Source organism: Cornus florida, unplaced genomic scaffold, assembly GCF_030987335.1.
Source record: "Cornus florida cultivar Cherokee Brave unplaced genomic scaffold, ASM3098733v1 CherokeeBrave_3.0.0_Hap2_Chr09, whole genome shotgun sequence".
NCBI lineage: Eukaryota > Viridiplantae > Streptophyta > Magnoliopsida > Cornales > Cornaceae > Cornus > Cornus florida.
This window is the reverse complement of record NW_026775579.1, coordinates 61,350,261-61,366,793: the sequence shown is the minus strand read 5'-3', so window position 1 is coordinate 61,366,793 and position 16,533 is coordinate 61,350,261. Positions and strand designations below refer to the sequence as shown.

The 16,533-nt window shown below is 33.3% G+C and overlaps 2 protein-coding genes across 2 annotated transcripts; both read right to left on the bottom strand.

Moving 5' to 3' along the window:
• Window positions 1–290: 290 nt before the first annotated feature.
• Window positions 291–11,124, bottom strand: LOC132274077 (phosphoglycerate mutase-like protein 1). The gene is made up of 10 exons (XM_059775236.1): window positions 10,831–11,124; window positions 7,340–7,401; window positions 7,067–7,174; window positions 6,765–6,844; window positions 5,344–5,506; window positions 2,779–2,857; window positions 2,545–2,629; window positions 1,610–1,729; window positions 781–825; window positions 291–702 (listed from the first exon to the last, which is right to left on the bottom strand). Exons 1-10 carry the CDS (start codon window positions 10,979–10,981, stop codon window positions 588–590), a joined length of 1,008 nt encoding a protein of 335 aa, XP_059631219.1. The 5' UTR covers window positions 10,982–11,124; the 3' UTR covers window positions 291–587.
• Window positions 11,125–14,256: 3,132 nt separating this feature from the next.
• Window positions 14,257–15,609, bottom strand: LOC132272687 (uncharacterized). The gene has a single exon (XM_059773788.1). It carries the CDS (start codon window positions 15,607–15,609, stop codon window positions 14,257–14,259), a length of 1,353 nt encoding a protein of 450 aa, XP_059629771.1.
• Window positions 15,610–16,533: the final 924 nt, after the last annotated feature.

Below are 16,533 nucleotides of genomic sequence, written 5' to 3'. Positions count from 1 at the left end.
TCTATCGAGGCTTGAACCTGAACTCCTTTTAGGAGGTAAGAGCGCCTCTATCGAGGCTTGAACCTGAACTCCTTTTAAGAGGTAAGAGCTTGATACTGCTAGACCGCTGGTCCGTTGGTCGCTCTTAATGATCATCCATGCATACGTTTTGTTCTTTAATCGTCACAATGAAAAACCAGAAGCTTTACTACATCATCTTTCATGTTTATAGAAAGCATGTAATTTCACTATCCAGATTCCAATTTCTGTGGATACACGGTAATGAATTCTCAAAAAGTGGAACAAACAAATTAACAATCCGAAATCCAGGTGACCCTTAAGGGCACAGCCTTTTAATTCATATAGTAGTGTACTAAGACACATAGGTTGATAAAATGCTAACCATGTCATCATCTAAAAGAATCGAATACCATATTACTTTTACATGCCTTTTTTATCCAACCTTATAAATAAAAAAATTTGGAAATGCCTAAAGAAAATGGCATTCATATTATAAGATGGAACTATGGCAGCAGATTATTTTGGAGAGGTATATCATGACGAATATCAGCTCCAGAATCACTATTTCCCACCATTACCAAAGATGTTTATTTAGTCACATCACCATCTGGATACTTCTCATTCGCGACATCACTTGGAAGATCGGGTCCACAAGGAATTTTCCCAGGATAATCAGTTGTTGAAGAATCCGACCCTATCATACTGCAGAATGGGAGAAAATAAGTGAAGTGTCATGAAGAAAAGAAAGGAGCAAATTCTCTAGATTTTCCAATGACGTACCTTCTGTCAACAAGGACCAGTGACCGAAGTTCACAATTAGCAAAGCTGAACAAAAAGAATGCGGAAAACATACAATTAGCTATACAGACTGATGATTTTCAGTGTTCATGCAAATGAATAATGTGTGTTGATTGATTCATTACCCTCTGTACACGGGCTTCGTTTTATACCTATTGAAAACTGGGGCAACCAGCCAAAAACGGTTTTTACCGTCGAGTGATAATGACAAATAGCCAAGCTAAAATAAAATGAATGACAAATTCTGCCACAAATTGCAGAAAAGGAAATTCCAAGTTTGGGATTTATTTAGATCTATGCATAGATCAAAAGATTCCGAAAGTGAAGATGGTGAGAAAGGGCCAAATTGGTCCCACCAATTAAGAAATGATATATCCATTATCCATTCAAAACCATTGGAGGAACTTCGTAACATTTGATTTATGTGAGTAAGTGTTGTTGTTTGATAACATGCGGATTGATCAAGATATGGCCTCAGACAGAGCGGAATGGAAACATAGGATTCATATAGCCTCTGCTCAATTATCAGTGGATGGTATGGTATTTAGTATAAATAAAAAGTTTTTTCACACTCAATTCTTTAAAGATGAAACAACAGTACTAGACAACTTTTTGTGGCCAAAGAGGAATACTTAAAAGAAAAATTTTCAGAATTTTTTCTTAAAACAACGAGAAAAAAGAAATGCATATCTGAACTTGAATTGACTATTTTCAAGGCTAGTTGGTTGTTAGTGTTTGGATGAGATCAGCCAGCACATATATCCAGTTATTCAGTATCAATTGAAACTAAAGAAGCCAACAGAACACTTACTTTTTGCACATTTCACTCTTCACCAAAGGATGACAATCTTTTCCAAATGCACTTAGCGTATGAATCAAGAACCCACTGTGGGTAACAACTGCGATCTCCTTCTCTTTCCTTGTCCACAACCTAGACCACATTTTCCAAAAAAATAAATATTAAGACAACAGGAAAGAAAAATTGCAAAGGATCCCGTCACAGACTCACAGCCCTCATTTGCCGTTAAACAAGTAGCCAATGGGTGTAATAAATGTCTAGGCACATATTATTCAACAGAAATTACAGTAAGGCAATACATGGAAACAAAAAAAAAAAAAAAAAAGGAAAGAAAGATACGGCAAAAGGAAATGCAAGGGATCGGGCGAAAGTGTGCCACCAGACAAGTTAAATATGTAAGACAGCATTTGATGTTCCAAAACCTAAAATTCCGTTTGATTCTCCATAGCAATTGAAGGCCCAATATAGTCACAGAATGATGTTAAAAAAAAAGTTGGAACTTCTATAGCAATGATATATTTTATAATGTAATTAACGAATTAGACTGTTTCATATGCCATCTAATACTTGACTAAATATTTCAATTTAATGAACAACCAACTGCTAAGAATATAAAAGAAAATTGCAATGTAAACTCAACCTATGCAATGGAAGCTGGGATTTAATAAGTCAGTTAATGCAATACAAAACCACAAACCAGTTATGACATCCTGTAACTCATTTATGTCACCCATACATCTTCAGAGTGACTTTAGGTAAAGGTTTAGCTAAAAAATAAAAATAAAAATCAATATTTCAGATCCATGTTAGAACTTGTGTTTAAGTACGGTCAAGCTGTTTTGTCTTTCCTGAGATTGATAAAACCAATTTCAAGAATTGAGCACTTGATATATGTCTTGCAATAACTTTCAGTCCTACACATTTTGGTGCAATAGATAAGCCATTACCAGTTCAAAAACTTCATTCCCCTGGCAGCAAGATCCTCATTTTTCTCTCTAACGTCAGCCTTCCACAAAATGTCAGCATCGCTTTCTATCTAAACAAAATTCAATTATTATATGAAAAATGATTTCCAACAACCAGAGCATGTTCCAACTGACTGAAGATAATAATTAAAAATAAAAATAAAATTAAGTCGAGACCAATTGTTAGCAGATTAAATAACAATTATGGACAAGTACTTGCCAGTGAATAATCAATTGCAGGGAAAAGAGACTTATACTCGCTAATGCTTCTCCTCTTATCACATGGATGAACTCCCTGCATTAAAACGACAACATTAAATTAGCTATTCAAGGATTTAGGTGTCAATTAAGAAAGGAAAAAGAGTGAGATCAGAAGACTGAGAACTTCTATTTATTACGTGTTCCACTTATTTCTTTATGTGAGAAATTGGATATCAGGAACTGTGTGCTGAGGTCAATAGTATATAACAATTCTTGTTTCTGTCATACAAGTACTGCAATGAAAAGGTCCTGCATGATATGCAGCACTTACATATATTCACATGCTGCATGGCAGCATAGACATAGCTTAATGATGTACTTGGCTTTACTTAACCAAACCAACAGTAATTTTAAAAGTGTGTTAGAATTATAAAAATAAAAATAAAAAATGAAAACCACAAATACCATTTTAACAGCACCAAGAAACGACTATCTAAAGCAAATAAGCATATATTTGTTTAATGGGAAAAAAGAAATAAAAAACACTGTCAATTACAATTATACCATTCATATAATTGCTTTCAATGTCTATAACATACAACTGCAGTGACTGCTTGGAGATTGGAAGCATTCAATAGAACTATTTTGAGATGTTAAAAAGAGTAGGCAATTTTACTCTCCACACCAACACAGAGAGAGAGAGAGAGAGAACACGTTTGTCAAGTCTACAAACATCAACAAAATCTACAAGTACTAGTACTTCTGCAAAATTCAACTTTGATGCTATAAAGAAATACATTCACAGCCTTCTACAGAACTACACATTCACACTCAAGTGACTCAACACCACAAACAATAGGTTTTATATAAACTCTTAAATTATTTCTATTACATATATTTTCCAAATTTGTAGTAAGTTGATTTATCAACATTTTTAAAAATTTACCATAATTGAAAACTAGGGAACTAATCATTGACTTGACATTCCTGACAAAAATCTAAAGTTTTCATCTTGGATATCCAACAATTCACCAACAAGAATTTCTTCTTGGGCCGAGAGATGGAGAGGTTGCATGTTAGGTATAAATATAAACACACAAACACACACACACACACACATAACTGGCATTGATATTGAATAAGATCAACAAATCCAGATGCAGAAACTAGTTAATCTTCCACTTTTAGGATTAACATAGAATGAATAATTCGGGCATGTGAAAAAAGGAAAATGGTATACTGCTAGTGCTATGGGTTTGAATCTAAGAGAAATTCTTGAAAAATCAAACATTAAAAAGAAATACATAACTTTACAGAGAAGTAGAATTGAATTCTATCTAATGAAAGAATGATGACCCTTATATTTCTTTTTGGTAAGTGACAACCCTTATATTACACAACAACTTGTGTAGAAATTATAGTCATGAATACCAAACAAGAAGTTGATTGAAAATTGAAAGCAAGTCTTATTTTTTTTTATTCAAACTCAAAACTAGAGTTTTATTTTTAAATTTTATGAAGAGATATGTTAAGCCATTGATCAAATATCCAAAACACGCGATATTTGATGTGCACCATATAAGAACCACATAAGTAGTTTGTGAGCGATATTCTTTTTTAATAAGTTAGAGATACCGATTCTTACACGTAGGTTATAGCTCATTTTAATATTCTAAATGTCTAATAGTATTAAAAATATTGAGAATCAAAAATAAATATTTTTTAAGAGATATGACAGGTCTTCCAACCTCAATTGCCGACTCCTCCGAATACAACGTGGTTGAATCACGTTGGAACTCTTTAAAAAAAATCCCGTAAACATCTCTCTCTTCGACTCATTCCCAACCACATTGTATTCGGAGGAGGAGTCGGCAATTGAGGTCGGAAGACCTATCACTTCTCATTTTTTAATTCTAAAATTTTCTTTCTTTTTCTTCCTTTTGGCAATAATTTTGAATTCTCATTATTCCAAATTTGAAACATCACCAACTAATTGTCTAGAAGTTGTATGTCAACAAGTCAAAGGACATTAACAGTGTCTAACTGAACTTCAAAAAGGAAAAATAGAGGATTCAAAGATTATTGTTATCTTTAGTTATAATGCCATTCCTCCCATCCTTTTGGCCATCCACTTGCAGGCCATTCAACTAGAATCAAATCAGTCTTACCAATTGGAGTTCTGTTCCACATCTGATGCCATCCTATCTAATTTAAATCTAAAACATGTCTTCATCAACACACTATAAGCACCATCCTAAACTGATGCCTCAAGTAACAAGACATCTCTCAACAGGTAACGTCCCCACACTAACTATTCCAGTGAGAACTTCAGGACATCAACAAAAGGAGGTAATCAAAGGGAAAATACAACATACATCAAGGGGAAGACTAACAATATCAAGAGTTGTTTAGTTCATTTCTTTTTGTGTAATCTACTTTTGGGTGGGTATCTTCAGGCCACACATACAGCTGAATAAGGGGGTATTTGAAATTTTCATTTCACGAGTTCACAAGTTTTATACATGATTAAAAAAATAAATATTCCACGCAATTTCATAACCTTTATTAAACGCTACATACCAAATGTTCTCTGCAAAGCTCCACTGCTATGAACGGTGGGCAATTTAGACTTGAAATTGCAGGATGGTCACTATACCCAGCATTTGCCACCATTAGTGGAGGTACATCTATCCCATCTGTGTAACCTTCACCTCCAAAAACTCCAACAGCCGTTTGCATGGTCCTACAATGAAGCCATAATCATAACCTATATTACACCACTTCAGGCAATTGAAACATGTAAAATCCATCAAAAGACTGCAATGAGTAAAAGAGCAGCCAAAGAAAGTGATTCATACTAAAGACTCAACCTATTCCACTTTGCAAAAATAAAAAAATAAAAACTAGAAAAAAAACATTGGTCGGATTAAATTATAAAAAATGAATTATTGAAAAGATTATTCCTTCAAAAGCATTCTACAATTTAACAATATAAATTGAGCATGAAATTTACAGTTTTCTTAAAAAGTAAACGATAACTTATAAAAAAATATCAGAACAAGAAAACATGAAGAAGGTATACAAGACCCTCTTGCCAAAGAACAAAAAAAAGTGTAACATTTGACTTTTTTTTTAAATAAAAATTCGCAATGGTATCACAATATTCCAGCAAAGAAATGAATAACATTAATAGAAAACACCATCATACAAACAAAAAAATCTTTCAAATTTACACAGGCAGACACAGGTAGCTCCCCATCCAAATGTTATACATTTAGACACAAATTATAGGTTAATCGCATTAAACTAACACGATTAATTAAATGGATCTAATCTGGTTAAACGGGTAGAGCCCCAAAACACAAACATGACACGATTAATTAAATGGATAAATGAGTTGATATGAACATGATTAAGGTCAGCTCAAGCATGTTAATTTCTTGTCGTGTTTGGGTCGTGTTGGCGGGATCATATCGAATTTTGCCACCCCTAGGAGCACCTTTCAGTTTGAAGGAAATCAAAAGTTGGCAGCTTTTGCATGCTAATTCCTTTTAGTTTCAAGTAAATTGCAATCTATTAGTATGCACTTGTTTAGATCAGTTGTCATGGCTTGAGCAGCAGATTCAGTCCAATTTAATAATATAAAAAGTGAATCAGCAAGTTAGTTAAGATGTTTGTAACATGATATATGGTACAATGTCAATCTTCCTCTATTCATAATGCATTTAATCACTTACCAAAATTATAGATAAAGATTGAAAATTGTTGGAATGGGCTATTTTTATCTTCTGATACTCTATACATACTACTGCTGCTTTTTACCATTTGATCATGAATCGCTTTCCCCAACTCACTTCAATTCTGTAGTTACAGCACAGCATCTCACTTTTGGCTAAGCAAACAGCTAACTGCTTGGCTTAACTCACTTGGTTCAGTTCATTGCAAATCTTAATTACAATGTAAAAGATTCAACAAGAATCAGAAATTGTGACAGTTAATACCTTAACAATGGGGAGGCGATGACTAGTTCAATTTTCTTGGAAAGTCCTGTTGATTTGACATGCTTGCGCAGATTATCAACCTGTAACAATACCACAAAGCTATTATGAAACAATATTTTTTCAATAAAAAGGGAATATTTGAGTCAAGAATATACCACACGAAAAATAGAAAAAACAAAAAACAGGGTTCAGCAAAATTTCTCAGTAAATTCTCTTTGATTAAAAGATGTTTCTACTAAGGACAATATTTGAATAATGTTATAAGATTAACAAAGTGAAGTAGACCATATCAGACTGAGTACCTGCTGCCAGCCAAGAGGGGTAAGTTGTGCATCCATAAGCTCCTCAGACAAGTATGCTTTGTGGTCTTTTTCACCTTCTACATTGTGAATTCCTTGTGCATGCCTCACCTATATGTATTATTTATCAGAACCAAAATTCCTTTGGCAATGCAAATTTTAACGCAAGAACGAGCATCGAGATAAACTATGTTTCAGCGTCAAGTCCACAAACTGCAAGATTTGTTCTACCATTCAAAACAGAAATGAGAATTAAGATACAAAATTGGAACGGACCAGGTGAATAGTTTTACAGCGGTGCAGCGGGTACAAACTTGGTCCTGCAGTGACATCCATGTCTGCATGTGACATAAAAGAAATAATAGGTTATTAAGAAGGTAACAAATGAGCAGCTTTGGACAATGCTAAGTAGATGAAGGAATCATGACATTAGCATTAAAAAGGAAATAACCACACATCCGAATTTCAGGTTCAGAGAAAAAAAAATATATAAATGAATTCCTTAAAGAGGGTGCTAGAAGGAAATATTAGAAGGCAAAGTAAGTGATATATGAGGTTTAAAAGCATGCATTTAGACCATGAAAGAATATGATAGCTGAGAATACAAAGGTCTAACCCGAAGACTTAAGATAAAAAGAAAAAGATTTATGTGAATTAACTTTGTGCATGAGCAAAAAAATTATCACGGTGCATTTAAGGAAATCCAACCAAATTGCAATGTTCAAAAATCTAGAATATATATGTAATACAACAACAATTCAGAATAACAAACCAGTTTGTTCAAGATGGCAAGTGGATTATGTAAAAGCTCCACAAAATACTAATATATATATATATATATATACACTCATACATACATACATACATACATACACATTTATACAAAATCAAATGCATTTTACTAAGAAATACAAGAGTTCTTTGTCACTTAAGCAACATAACCAAGATCATGCTACATGATATAGAAACTAGCACAAAAAAGTCGAAGGAATCCCCATATTGCCAACACATTCCAATTAGAAAAGCAAAACGAACCTCATTTCAAAATAATTAATATCAAAGTCACTAAAAATCAAAATTGATCCAACCAATCAATTATAAACTTCCACCAAATTTCAAAATTATAAACCAATAGAACAGATCAATAAATAAAAATACACAGGCATATAAATATATATATATATATATATATATATATATAGAGGGAGAGAGAGAGAGAGAGATTAGGAAGTGTTACCAGAAAGAGAATAGGAACAGAGAACAGAGAACAGAGAGACGAAGAATTGGTGGTGTGGGTTTAAAATAAGAGGGAAGTTGGAGTTCTAATGCAATGGGGTTGAGGTTGAAAATGCCAAAATGGTACTATAAATATTAGGGGTGGTTATACTTATTAATGGAAAAGAGTTAATGCAATTTGTCATTGTAAGACACTAGCGTGCGCCATGTGTTAATTGGTCCCTCAACATACATAAGGGTCCAAGTCCATTATGTATGTGTGTGTGTGTATATATTAGCAATTTGATCATCTCATGTGCATTGGACAGTTCAGCATATATGAGATCACTCTTGATATATAGTGGACCCCACTACCTGTGGGTGATTTCCACCCTCCCAGTGCACTGGATCGTCTAGTGCGAAAAGGATCTGGATTCATAAATCAGGACCAACGTTAGAAGACCTGTGAGATCTATCTAACAGGATTTGGATTCTTTCTAACAGTTTTTCTCTTCTAGCATCTTCAATGTTTTGGATGTTAATTTTTACGTAGAGGGTGGGCCTTCTTAATTGGCAAATCACCAAACCATTGGACCAGTCATACAAGTCAAGCGGATCAAGTTTTTAAGTCGACAAAAATGGGTGTGGGAGCTTCTTGCCAAAGTTTATAAATTGAGGATGGATTTCCTAGTTAATTTTAATAGTTCAATTGTGAGTGAGTTACTTTAAATGAACCTGATATAATCACAATTGTTGCTTCTAATTTTCAAATTCACTGACCCAAATGGATCCACAAAAGTCCGAGCTAGAGCCTAGAATTACCACATCATTGCAGGCCGAATTTTTACAAGTCTAAGAAAATGATAATCTGTCTCCCCTTTGTGTGCACTCTGGTGGAGTTTCTCTTTGGTACACTCTCTTTGGAGACACTATTCAAATAAGAAATGAACTATAGGGTCTATTCCTCAATATTTATTGCGTGAATGTCATGGATGCTTTTATTTAAATATATTTGAATTAAGATGCAGTTTATTTTACGCAATCCGAGTTATTTAAAATTTCAATGAAAGTAGGCTACTGATGGTTTTGTAGCCTATTGATTAGGATGGTGAATTATTAGTAAATTGGTTTGTGTTAAAGATGAGTCGAGATTTGTACTTGAGGTTTGGTAGAGAGGAGAAGAATGGAAAAACTTCTAAGTAGTAAAAAATCAATATGGTAAATATATAATCACACTTGTTGCATGCCTTGTTGGTCACGTAGAAGCAGTGGGCTAGAATTACATTGTCAAAACTCTTAACAATATATGACCATGTTTACTTTATTGTGAAACTCTGTTTTTGAAGTTTTTTTATTTTGAATTAGATCAGTGACTAAAATTTTATATGCAAATACAATTCCACTAGCAAATGCTAGTTGCATCTTGCAAAACATTACTAAACTCATCACTATAAACTAGACGATCTAGATATATATAGTGAATCAGCTCAACTAATACTAACGAGTATAATAATTTGGTTCAACAATATAGTTGGCATCAACTAAGAAAAAATATATATATAGTTGGCATCATAAATTATGGGCACATCATTTTGCAAAAATAAGCTAAAACCACAAAACCATTGTGTCTTTTTTGGGTTCATATCAAGCCTTAGAAGATAATTTCAAAAGGGATTAACACTGAAAATGAAATTGACGACTAACTACCACTTAACCTCAATTTAGAAAGCAATTGATGGGAATGGTGACTAGCTAGCTACCACTTAACCTAAAAATGAAATTGATGAGTAGGTACCACTTAACCTCAGTTTTCAGAAAGAAATTAATGGGATGGTGGTTAGGATCATTCAATCATATTATTTTTTAGTTAAAATCTGATTTGGACAAACCATAGTGCGGCCACGTCCTTTTTGTGTGCCTGTCATCATCATCAATGCTAATCTTGCCATAATCAAACTCCGACATTTTTTATATAACAAAATTTGGGTCATAGCAAATCATTGTGCATTTAAGGAAATCATGGTGCATTTAAGAAAATCCTATCAAATGGCAATCTTCATAAAAGAAGGAAATCCTCTTACAGATTCAGAATAACAAACCAGTATATATGTTCAAGATGGCAAGTGGATTATGTAAAAGCTCCACAAACTACAAATATATATATATATATACATACAGACAGACACATTTATACAAAATCACATGCATTTTAGAAAGAAATGAGATACTTCTTCGTCGCTCTAAGAAGAACAAATCCAGAATTAGGCAACAAAACCGAGATCAAGGTAAATGATAACCACGGAATGGTCACACATTCCAATTAGAAAGGCAAAACAAACCTCATTTCAAAACAATCCAAGATCAGAATTATCTACAAATCAAAATCGTTCGAAATCACAAAGTTCAACCAAGTTTCAAAATTACAAACCAATAGCACAGATCAATATATAAAAACACATAGACACACACATGTATACGCGAGCACGGATAGATATATATATAGATATAGATATTTGTAGAGAGAGAGAGAGAGAGAGATTAGGAAATGTTACCTGAGAGAGAAGAGGAACAGAGAGGAGAGAGACGAAGGATTGGTGGTGTAGGTTTAAAACAAGTGGGAAGTTGGAAAATGGAACTACTGCTATAACAAGTAGTATCAGGAGGGTTGCTGATACTTATTAATGATGGAATGCAACTTGTCATTTTGAGACGCTGGCGTGAGCCGTGTGCTAACTCTCTCTCCCTAACTATCCAAGTTTTGCAAATTTGTTTATTGGGGGGCTCGGGGCTTCAACAATCTAAGGCCTTGTGAGACGTGGAACTCTCTCTCTCTCTCTCTCTCTCTCTAACTATCTCATGGAACAATGGCAGCAGAAAGTTGAAGGAGTTTTGTCTTTCCTTCCACATTCACTGCTTTGGACCACACGAGAGAGTCCAGGTGGCGATTTGGCTTTTAAGTGTTTTTTTTTTTTTTTTTTTTTGGGAGGAAAACGTAGTGCATCAGCCAACCTGTGAGTGGATCCGGTGCGGTGCAGTGTTGCATCGGACGGCTGCAGTATTGCATGGACGGCTGCGATCGTACTTTTCTCATCACGTTTTACTTTTTTTTGATAGAGAAAATCAAGATATTTACATGTGAATAAATTTGTCGGTAGGATGTCCTTTCGGTATATGCACTTTTTCTCCAAACTTATTTCACCAATAATATATATATATATATATATATATTTAAAAAGGCCCCCGAAATCGGGACGGGTATGAAGAGTCCCGATATACATTTTTTTAAGCAAAAACAATTCAGATTTAAACAAGTTTAAGATAAATTTTGTAAATTCTTTTTAGTATAATCAAATATTTAATAATTATAATAACAAATTTATTGTTAAAATTTAAATTGATTGTAAGAAATAAAAAAATATAATATAAAATATATAATACTTACTAAACAGGGCAGGTTTGGAACCCTGCGCAACCCGTCCCAATAGGTGCAGATTAAATTGACATTATACTTGTAGAAGCATTTTAAAAAATGGTAAGTGTCAATTTGCAAAGCATAAAATATTTACATAGTGTGAAGTGGGTTATGACAAATTATATCAGTCATTCCCCAATAAAAAAATGAGAGACGCGCACAAGTTCATACCGGTCAGACCAACGAGGACACTGAATCCCAACAGAGGTGAACCCGAAAAAGAAGAATGTGCAAAATCGACGTGTTAGGTAGGTCGTGACAATGCATTACAAAAGTATAAAAGATCCAAATCCCATAAGAAATAGGCTGTAAATCTATACCTTATATAGGAATAATTTGATTAAGTACATAGGATTACCAAAGTCCAATGCTATTTTTTCACATTTAAAAATAAAAATTGAAAATTTTAACATTTTAAAATCATAAAGTGGTACGTGTGTTTCTCTTGCCAAAAGTAGAAAATAATAAAGAAAAAAAAAATCATATCATTAAAAATATAATTCATTTCCTTCTTTGACCGTTTGACTAGTATGAGAGTTATTTGCCAAAGTTGTACCAATTTTTTTTGGCATAATGTGAAAAAGTTAATTTTTTTATTATGTTATTTTTTAATGTTCTTAGGAGAATATTAGTATTAATTTAAGTTTATTTTTGCATGTGGAAAAGAAACATATTCATAGTTTTATGCCGTAAAGTGTATATAAGATATTCTAATTGAGAATCTTCATGAGCATACTCATAGATTATTCCAAAAGCATATAGGAAAAATACAATACAAGCATATGGAATTTGTCAGCTTAGCTTAGCTTAGCTTAGCCTTCCCAAATAATGTTGGAGGACATGCATTCACTTTTGTAACCTAAAAAGTACCGCTACTTTAGGAAGAAATCATGGCTCACTCTTCAAAGTTAAACACATGCTATATATATTTCAATATACGTATTTATGAATAAAAATTAATTTTTTATTATTTCGTCAACACTTAAGATCAATATTTCTAAAGTGTTGAATTTTTTCTTTTAAAAAAATTGACATTATATATATATATATATATATATATGTGATCACAAGTGAATCATGCGGAATATCGATATATGTAATATAAAAATTATTACAATAATAACATAATTTTATTTTTAAAATTATTTCAGAGTAAGTCTTAATATATATATTAAAAATGAATTAAAATTATATAATAATATTACTCAATATATTTATATAAAAAAATAAAAAAAATCGCATATCCACCTATCTATGTGTATCGAAAACTATATATTGCAATTGGCAAATATATAATAAAATAAATTATTGTCAGTAATGATTTTTTTATTTTTTCCCGAAATTATCACACCAACGTAAAAACATTTGATATCGGCGCTGAGATGGGCCCGCTCTGAATTTTTTGGGCCTGTTGGGTTGGGTGGCTTAAAATGTTGAGCCCATACAACAATGCTACTTTCTCAGCCCATAAGTCAAGTTTAGGCTTCGTTAATGAGGTTTAGAAAAATGTTGGGCCTATACCTCAATGCCACATGCATCTTCCCCCAGCAGTTTTGCTTCCTAAAGTGCTATACATACTTCGCATAGATAGTCCTCTAGTGACATTTATCATTGGACCCAATTACTTGTAAATTGCAAAATCTCAAACCATTAAAGGTTAAAATGGTCATATGAAAACCTGTAATCAAGAAGGTGAGGGTAGCTGTTACAAAAGGAGTCTTGTCCTCGGATATAAAATGTAATAGATATAAATGGATTGAATGTGTAGCCCCACCTAATAATTTAAATTTTTGGGTCGAATTTCAAAGCACTCGTCCTATTACAATTGGTATCAAAGACAGACTCAATCCTTAATTCGATATCACGCCAAGTTCTCCCGGAACACTTATAATATCAACTTATATATATATATAACAATAATAATTTGTTTTTGTTCTCTCCCATCAAAATAAATTTAAAAAAAAAAAAAAGGAATTTTCTATATTTAAATTTAGAAACTTGTTTATTTTATTATTATATTATTTTTGGGCTCATGTGCATACATGATTTATTTCATTAAGCCTAATCAACATAATTATTTTCAGTGTTACAAGCAAGGGCGGAGCCCTTTGTGGGCCAGTCCAGGTCCAAAAATATATATATTTTTTACTACTACTACTACTACTTCCTACCAGCTGTAGCCCAACCTAAGTTGCCCAATCCATGGTAAATAGCCCAGCCCACTAGCCCAACAAACCAAAACTAATCCTAGAAGAAGACCTAAGTACCTAACCATTCAAGGCAAATACAGATTCTGGAAACATATACACGCTCAGCCGAGACTCTTTATTGGGTATTTGGGTGGAAAGAAACACTAGTATACAAGGGTGGAGCCAGGATTTCAAAGTAGGCAGGGCTAAAGATAAAAAAATTTGAAGAGTACAATAATTCTTATGACAAAAATATGTTATATATATTTAAAAAAAAAACAACAACGATGATGCTCTCATAAATTAAATCAACTACATCATATGCAGCAAGTAACCTGCTGAAGATGAACCCTCCGATCTTTAAGAGAGTCAAATTCATTAACTACTGAATCTATATCAATATCTTCAGCAAGTTCTCTTTCAATGTTGAGAATCATGCAATCTGCAAGAAATTCATCAGCCATCTTGTTGCAAAGTTTAGTTTTGACACGCTTCATTGCTGAAAAAGCTCGTTCTGTTGTTGCTGTAGAAACAAAAAGAGTCAATATGAGACGAATCAATCTATCAATCAGATAATAAGTCTCTCTCTTTCTTGTTTTAGCTAGCATTTTGCATAAATCAGAAATGGTGGACAAATTCTGAAAACTCGGATGATGGAGTACATCAATCTTATAATGTTCCAACTGGCTTTTCAAAGCATGCATCTCATCTTGAAAATCCTTAGGATAAAATTTCTTTGCAAGATCGCAAATATCATCAACTTTAAATGATTTATAAACATCTTTAGGATCCAAAGTTGTGCCAAGAATAAGGAGTTCCACTGTACTTTCAGAGAATCTCTGATTTAACTCCATCAATTGAAAATCTACAGCAGCATTAAAAATATCAACTTGATAGTGATGATTAAATGTAATACTATCATTTTGTTGACAAGAACGACCTGTACCCACCATATAAGAAGCACTCATATCAAGTACTACAATGTCATGTTTTTTACAAAATGATTCCACATTTTGAAAGAAAGTATGCCACCCATTTTCTCTCAAATTTTGAAGGAGTGCATTCGAACTTGAAACTAGGTTCATAGCATTTACAATGTCTTGAGTTTTTTGTTGTAGTGCTTGACAAAGTATATTAATAATTTCCATTATCTCACACAACAAATGCAAGATAAATACAAATTTAAATGGAAACATTGCCAGATAAACGCCTTTTGCTTCCCCACATATAGAATTAGTTGGTCCATTCTTTGAAAGATTTTTAATAATTACACGAGATGGACCAAATAAGTCTATCAAGCTACTAACAGAACCAAAATGAGAGCTCCATGGAGTGGCACCTGCTCGTTGCAAAGTCTTAATCTGATTAGCTCCTTTACCACTCTCAAGTTCACTAGTAGCTAATTTATTAGTAGATAAAATCACTTGAGTTGATTGTAACTCGCTATGACGCTTAGGAGAAGCACTGACAAGATTGACAATAGAATTCAACTTTAAAAAGAATAGCCATATATCTTGCACATCTTTGGATTCAACAACTAATGCTAGTTGTAGTTGGTGAGCAAAGCAGTGTACATAATATGCATATAGATATTCTTTAAGAAACAATGCTTGTAATCCATTCCACGCCCCACGCATATTGCTCACTCCATCATACCCTTGGCCTCGCATATTATCAATTTGGAGATCATAAAGAGTAAGGACATTTGATATTTATTTTTTAAGAGTTAAGGCAGTGGTGCCTTTAATGCCTACAACTCCAAAAAATCGTTATTTAAGCAAACCATTCTTATCAACAAATCTCAATACAATGGCCATTTGCTCTGTATTAGACAAATCTTGTACTTCATCAACCAAAATACAAAATTTTGCATCCCCAACTTCTTCACGAATCTTACGTCTCACCCTATTGCCAAGAATATGTAAAACCTCTTTTTGAACCATTAGCGAGAGGTACTTTGCATTTTTTGGTGCATTTTCTAAGACAACTTCATCAACTTTGTCATTTAACTTTGCTAAATGCTTTATGAATTCAATAAATTTGCCACGATTCAAAGATTCAACGGATTCATCGTGACCTCTAAATGCACATGTTTGGAATGCAAGCCACCGAACACTTTCAATTATTGTCTTAAGGCGTAATCAATTATTTACCACCACATCTCTAGATGATACATTCAACACTCTGTCAATATGTTGCAAATGATTCATTAAAGCATCTGAAGCTCTTACGGCACATAAGTGAAATGAATTAGGACCTCCCACATTTTGCAAAAGAGCACACCTAGGTTCATCATTAACCCTTTTCGAACTATTAAACCCCTCGATAGTAAAAGTAGGACGAGATGGTAGATTAGTTTCAAAGAGAAAACATGACAAACAATATGCTTTATTTTTCTCAGGAGAATACTCAATCCAAGTGAATTTTTTATACCAATTACTTTGAAATCGACGAGATTGAGTTCTATCTTGAGTGGAAGGAAACACATGGAGATTTAGTTGATAAGGTCCCCTTAAGATATAATTTCGTCGAAGCTCAACAGGTTCATTAACGAAGTGTTTCCATATTTGAAGACGCAAGCTAGGAATATTAGT